Source organism: Phalangium opilio, unplaced genomic scaffold, assembly GCF_054372755.1.
Source record: "Phalangium opilio isolate 3A_F unplaced genomic scaffold, DU_Popi_V2 ptg000229l_1, whole genome shotgun sequence".
Taxonomy (NCBI): domain Eukaryota; kingdom Metazoa; phylum Arthropoda; class Arachnida; order Opiliones; family Phalangiidae; genus Phalangium; species Phalangium opilio.
This window is the reverse complement of record NW_028324220.1, coordinates 820,449-826,916: the sequence shown is the minus strand read 5'-3', so window position 1 is coordinate 826,916 and position 6,468 is coordinate 820,449. Positions and strand designations below refer to the sequence as shown.

The 6,468-nt window shown below is 35.6% G+C and overlaps 2 protein-coding genes across 2 annotated transcripts; both read right to left on the bottom strand.

The window, feature by feature from the left end:
• Window positions 1–260: 260 nt before the first annotated feature.
• On the bottom strand, window positions 261–3,632 carry LOC149614045 (sterile alpha motif domain-containing protein 3-like). Its single transcript, XM_089857998.1, has 7 exons — window positions 3,558–3,632; window positions 2,308–2,502; window positions 1,466–1,544; window positions 1,227–1,403; window positions 941–1,147; window positions 699–870; window positions 261–631 (listed from the first exon to the last, which is right to left on the bottom strand). The coding sequence occupies exons 1-7, from the start codon at window positions 3,563–3,565 to the stop codon at window positions 261–263; spliced, it is 1,209 nt and encodes a 402-aa protein (XP_089714124.1). The 5' UTR covers window positions 3,566–3,632.
• Window positions 3,424–6,147, bottom strand: LOC149614044 (uncharacterized). The gene is made up of 3 exons (XM_089858015.1): window positions 5,878–6,147; window positions 5,357–5,443; window positions 3,424–3,862 (listed from the first exon to the last, which is right to left on the bottom strand). The coding sequence occupies exons 1-3, from the start codon at window positions 6,025–6,027 to the stop codon at window positions 3,713–3,715; spliced, it is 387 nt and encodes a 128-aa protein (XP_089714141.1). The 5' UTR covers window positions 6,028–6,147; the 3' UTR covers window positions 3,424–3,712.
• Window positions 6,148–6,468: the final 321 nt, after the last annotated feature.

Genomic DNA, 6,468 nt, shown 5'->3' with positions numbered 1-6,468 from the left:
CCTGTCACCCCTTAACATTAAACAATCCTTTTGTAGTGTTAGCTTAAACCATTACTTTTCTCCTGTCATCCCATTAAGACTTCTTTTGTGGATTAGGCTTAAGCCATTATTATAAATGTCATTCGTGGATTAGGGGCTTAAACAAAACAGTTATCATACACTTTAGGAAAATTTTATTGGTTCTTTATAAATCCAATAGTAGAATTTTGAAGATTTCATATAAACAATATTGGCTAAGTCACTTTCATTGTTCGATCATATTATTTAATTCCTTTGCAATGTTTTTCAAGTTTTTTTACAAAGCGATCGCATTTTGTGTAGGTCAAGCCCACTAAACATGACTTAAAAAAACTTAATGTTTTGAAGAGCGATCCAGGATACTGGATATTAAAAATCCAGAAACAAGCGAAAACAACAGTAACAGCGCTGATAAAATCGTGTACTTCTGTGATTTTAAAACCGTCCACAAAAATTTCATATTGTTCACTTGAAATCGCTTTAGCTCCACTATAGGCAATAATTGGCACTTTGGGCATTCTAGAGATGTCTTCGTTCTTTGAGAAAAAAAACCTCTCGTGATTTTCTTTGAAGATACTAGGAATCAGAAGTGTGGAAAGGTAGCCTTTGATGCCTGAAATTTGTTATCATGTAAGATATTGGATTATAAACCCCCATATGTACATGTTAATATATATTACATTGCGTTGCTTCTGCATCTTTTTCTTTTTTGGCTTCACACATAATTTCTGATTTTAAATTTGTCACACCTTTTTTAGCCATATTCCAGATTTTGTCGGAGTATAGACTTAGATTCTCTTTGAGCTTCTCTTCTATGTTTATTTGAGTAATTCGTCGAAATTCCAAGTTAAGCTTCAAATGGAACTCGATTAAATTTTTCCATTTAATAAATTATATGAACTAATTAATCTATTTTACTTACTTGTCTTGCATTGAGAAGGGCAGGATATTCTTTAAAAATTTCAGGTACATTTTCAGATTGAATAATTTTCCTCCTATCTGCCATCGTTTTATCCATTTTGTTGTCAATTGAAAGCCAATCGATGTCTTTTTTCTTCATTTCCGTTGCCATCACGGCTTTATGAGCTGAAATGCTCTCATCGTCTTCAAAACGTTCATGAGTGGAAGGCTATTGAAAAGTTATAATTTTTATTATTCCCTTTCAATCAAATCAAAATATTAGTTGTAGATCATTCAATTTAAAGTACCTCAATTCGAATAACGTTTACTAGAGCATTAAGCTCAGAACTGGGCTGAACCGTGGGCTGCTGCACTTTGTAGGAATCTTTTCCATACTTCTTTTTGTAGTCTGCCACGATGTCTATGTGCTGCAGGCTCAATCTGAAGTGTTTAAATTTGGCTCTCAAAGCATTATACCACATCTCCTAAATTTTGCAATGTGAACTATGAATTTAAGAAAGTATAAATTAAATACCATCAAGCTTACATGCCCTTCTCCTGGTTGCCCTTTTAGATGGGGATATTCCAAAACCAGTTTCTTGGCCATATGCATGTGATTGGGATATCTATATATTTAAATTTGTGCAAAAATCAGTATCATAAAAGTCAAAAACCCGTGTTTTGCCTGATAAGAGAGCTATTTTAAAATCTTTCCACGCACTTCCCTAACTATAATTAAAGGGTGACTGAAGGGGAAAAATCAAGTGATTTTTTATCGATTATATTATTAAAAATAATATTAAAAATAATATGTTTGCATAGTATAAAGTTCAGGAAATATATCTGATTTTTTTTTTAAAAATTCAAACGGATTCAGATTTCCGTATTTTTTAGTAATTGGAGTTAATCCCCCTTCCCACGACCAATCACTAGGCATACTCTATCACACGCAGTTAACAGATCGCAAATAGACCTCGGGATCCGAGAGTAAGCTCAATTAGGCCGAAAACCTTTTCCGTAATGTCAGCTTAAGTTTTGACTGTTTTACACTTTCGACTATGTTTTACATGAAAAACACATCTAATTGATTAATTTCTGGTTTTGACTTCCGATCACATAATTTCGAATATGTCAAAAAATATTAATTGCAAACGAATTCTCTGATGGCCAAGGCTTAAGGCTCGTTTTCATTAGAGCGATTTGCGAGCGATTTTTGAGAAAACGATGTTATTATTAAGGTTTTTCCATGGATTCTAATAAAAAAAATCACTTGGTTTTTCTTTTTTTCCTCCCTTGAATGAAATTAACATGCTACACGTTCATTCGGTTCTCTACTAGCTCATTAGGTTATGTAATTATACTTATTTAACTCTTGAAAAGGTAACTTACAAACCAAATCTTTTAATGCAATCGCTGAACAAAATACTTCTTAATTCTTTATTCATCGTAGCTTTTTCCTTGGTTGAAAGAGAATCATAAGATTCTGCATTTTTGTAAATTTGTGGGAAATCAGGCAGCGTGTATTGCAAAGCAAACATAGTTGCAGAACACTCTCCAAAACTGTTAGGAAGATTATCGGCCACCCTATGGGAAATATTTACCAGATTAAATAAGTACCATATAATATTTTTTTTTACATATTGGAGGCCAATATCTTCTATAGGGAGTTTTTAACTTTACATGGAATTTAATCCGGTAAAAATTAAAAGGAAAGTATCACCCTAAAACTATTTAAAGGGATAGTGAGGCAGGCACACAAGCTATTTTTGATCGATTATGGCTGTTAAAATATCCATAAAAACATTAAAATCACTCACCAAATCGTTTTCGTTAATTACTAATTAACTGGCAAAGTTGTTATTTGAGCGCGCTAAGCCTAACGCGATTTTTAAACAAAATGGCGATATGGAGAATTGAAATGTCCGTGTCAAGTTTTGAAAGATTAAAATGTAAAAATATTTCATTTTTGTCTATCCTATAGAGGACTTTCAGTAAATGTTATCCATCCATAGGCTATAATACAGTCAAAGGCAGGGTCCTGAAATTACTATATAGAGCTTCGAATCTGTTTTCACGTGCAATCCTTAATTCCTGATTGATCACGGACATTTCAATTCTCCATATCGACATTTTGTTTAAAAATCGCGTTAGGCTTAGCGCGCTCAAATAACAACTCTGCCAATTAATTATAAATTAACGAAAACGATTTGGTGACTGATGTTAATGTTTTTATGGATATTTTAACAGCCTTAATTGATTATAAATAACTTGTTTGCCTGCTTCACTATCCTTTTAAATCTTTTGCGAGCCTCGTCAATATGAGCACGTGGCGAGGGGTTGGACATATGGCGTTTTCGTGGACGGGTATTTGAAATTAGAGAGATATTTTAGGATTTGAAAGCATTTTAGGATGTATTTTAAGATTTCCTTTCCAATTTGGTACCATTATTATAGAACAAATTTAGAGATTTTGGGATTTCGTCCGAAGTGTACGGGATTTTGGCTAGTGTCCGAACCAACGGAATGTGATGTTTTCTTACTTGGTATTAACCATTAGGTTACATTTCACTTACTCTGCCACAAGTCGCCATTGATACTTTTCAAACGTATGAAACAAATTACGATACAAATCAACTTACCATGACATCAATTGCTTTTCTTTTTGTGCCGAATCATTTTCTGTTTCCCCCCCACATGCGTTTTCCGATCTGGTTTCAATCTAATATCAGTTGAAAACTTCATATTAGCACATTTTTAGCACAATGAATGTTTACTTTTAAGCGCTGGTAATTTTTTAAAGCTGTATAAAAACGTTTGAACGTTTATCATATTCTATAAAACTTGCCATTATGTTTGTACTTTGATCGTTTTCTTCGTCCGCGAGATAAGAATCCCTAGTTTTTTTTCCAGGTGGGCTAGCCGAATCTTCACTTAAACGCTTCTTCTTTAATACAAAGAAAAATCATTTCATAGCTTGGTAACACACGTCATGAATGACGTCGGCCCAAGTATATACGTAAATAGAGAGATGACTTATTTAGTGAAGAGTATTGTAAGTAGAGAGGGGGGCGCCAGTGTATCCCTCCCTCTACGCGCGTTTTTAGCCACATCGTATGATGTACATCTACGATGAGGCACTTAGTTTTTAGCCACATCGTATGATGTACATCTACGATGAGGCTCTTAGTTTGACCTGCCCTATTGTTCTTGTAGTAGTAGTAGGGGTGTCAAAGTCGCGCCTTTGGCAGTATAAAATTTTTCGATCGTCATTGAAGGGAAAGTGAAAGGGAGAGAATTGTGGTGAAGTTGATATTTTTCGTTGTCTACTTAAAAGGAAGGAAATTATGATAGATAGGTTAAGCCATATACTCTCCCTTAAAAATTCCTCTCACCCGTCGACAATAAGAGTTTCACGCTCCCCTATTTCAACATTCAAAGAAATCGAGGGAAATTTTGAAAGCAAAAGCAAGTATTTACTGACGTTCTTTATAGAATGGTCTTAAGGCACCGGGATAATACAATTATTGAGTGTTTTACCGAATTCTTTCTCTTTCAAACGCTTCTTGCCATAAGTTCATGTTAAAAACTTATAAGATGCGAAAACTATGCGTCGGCATAAGTCTATATGTCATAAACTAAAACTTTCTGTACGTGTATTAATTGAGCGTTAAGTACGTAATGTTAGAAATTTATAAGAAGCGATAAGTGTGCATCGGCATAAGTCTATGTTGTAAACTCATCGAGGGGATAATCACTAAAACTATGTTTTTCGATTCGCCGGAATATTACAATTACGGCATAACTAAATTTATACGGGTAATAATTTTATCACTGTTTAGGGTAGGGCATCGAGGGGCTATTCACTCGTACGATGTGGCTACTATTACGAGCCCTTGGGTCGTCTTGTTGTAAGAGGGAATACTGTTCCCGCTTGTTAGGGGGATTACACGGAGCTTGCAGTTCAGAGTAAGGAAGTGTACCAAAGAGGAGGGAAATTTCCCTCCTCTTTGAGTGTACTACCCATCGAGGAATGCACTGTCGTTTCCCCTTTCTACTGACATTACTATATGGCACTTCATGTTATCTCTCCATAGAGCCTAATACAGTCAGAGGCAGGGAGGTTAAATTTCTGATCCTCCCTGTGGGAAAGGGGATTTCCATGGCAATCATAAGCCCATAGAGTGCTGTCAGAAGCGCCGGTGTGACGTCACCCATGCTGTTTTCCCATAAAGAAAAAACGGTAACTGTCATGGCCGCCCATTGCTAAAGGCAGACTCGTGACGTTTAACCTTGGATCTGACGTCACAACTGACAGCACTCTATACCAGGGGTGCACACTATGTATATAGAGTAATTTCGGCTCCCTGCCTTTGCCTGTATTAGTGCTTATGGGAAGTTAACATTGAGTCATACTACTCTATTGCGATATAAAGCTTACGTTCAAAACCAGCTTGATTTTCGATTTGTTGACAAGAATGCTTTTTTCCTCCAAATCAATAAAATCCTCAAAATCCTCATCATAAACCTTAATTTTACAAGAAAATATTTTATGCGATGTAAAACAATTATATTTGATAAGATTTTCTTATATTAGAAGCGCATCGTTATATAATTTGTTAAACTTGTTCAAAATTTACTTAAATAGGGAAACTTGAGCTGACCTTGGGGGAAGTTTATATATTTCCCTTTTTTTTATAGTTTCTAAGGTATAGGTCGCCCGAGGGGCAATTCACTATTCTGCAGGGTGCGTCGTTAAATAATATTTAGTAAATAGTAGAAGGCAGGGATAAACATTAAAATTCGATTTAATCAGGCCAGGGTGCGACTTTAAACAAGGAAGTGAACTACCCCTCAAGGTCGTCAAATCATTCTTAGGTTTGGCCAGCTAACATGGTCTATTAGTCTAATTAAAGCATGCGAACTTCTAAAATGGAAAAAATATGCAAGAAATATTTTTACCTGATAAATGATGTTGGTGCCCGTGAAATCTTTTAAGGTTTCGTCATTTTTAAGATGCTCCATAAACGTTGGGAAAGAGTTGTCTTTAATTTGAATTTTTTTCTTACTTTCACCAAAGCACAATAACAACGAAATCGCGGCTTCTGCCATTGTTTTATTCCCGAAAATTATGAAAACCGTTAAATTCTATAAGGGTGCCGGTTTTCGCGCGCTTTTGGAACTGGGTGGTCAAGAAAACGAAGAGAAATTTTCCGTTTCCCAACCGTCACCGAATGTTCAAAGGAAAGTGATTGTGAGACAGTGAGAAACTGGTTAAAATTTCTTGGAAGCCGTGAGAATAGAAATTCGGAAAGGGGGCTTTTTTTCTCAAAGGTATGCAAGAAGCAAAAGAATGTATCACGTGTTGAAGAGACTATGGGCCAATCGATATTTTTGATGGCATGAATGTTCATACTCTCTCCCCTCTGATCTGGTTTTGGCCCCCTCCTTACCTGCTTTTAAACTAGGACTAAGAAAATTCCTCAAAATTTAGTATTTAGTCCCGAACCCTCCTCCCTTCATGTCCACCTACTATTACCTGGAGCTGTAAGG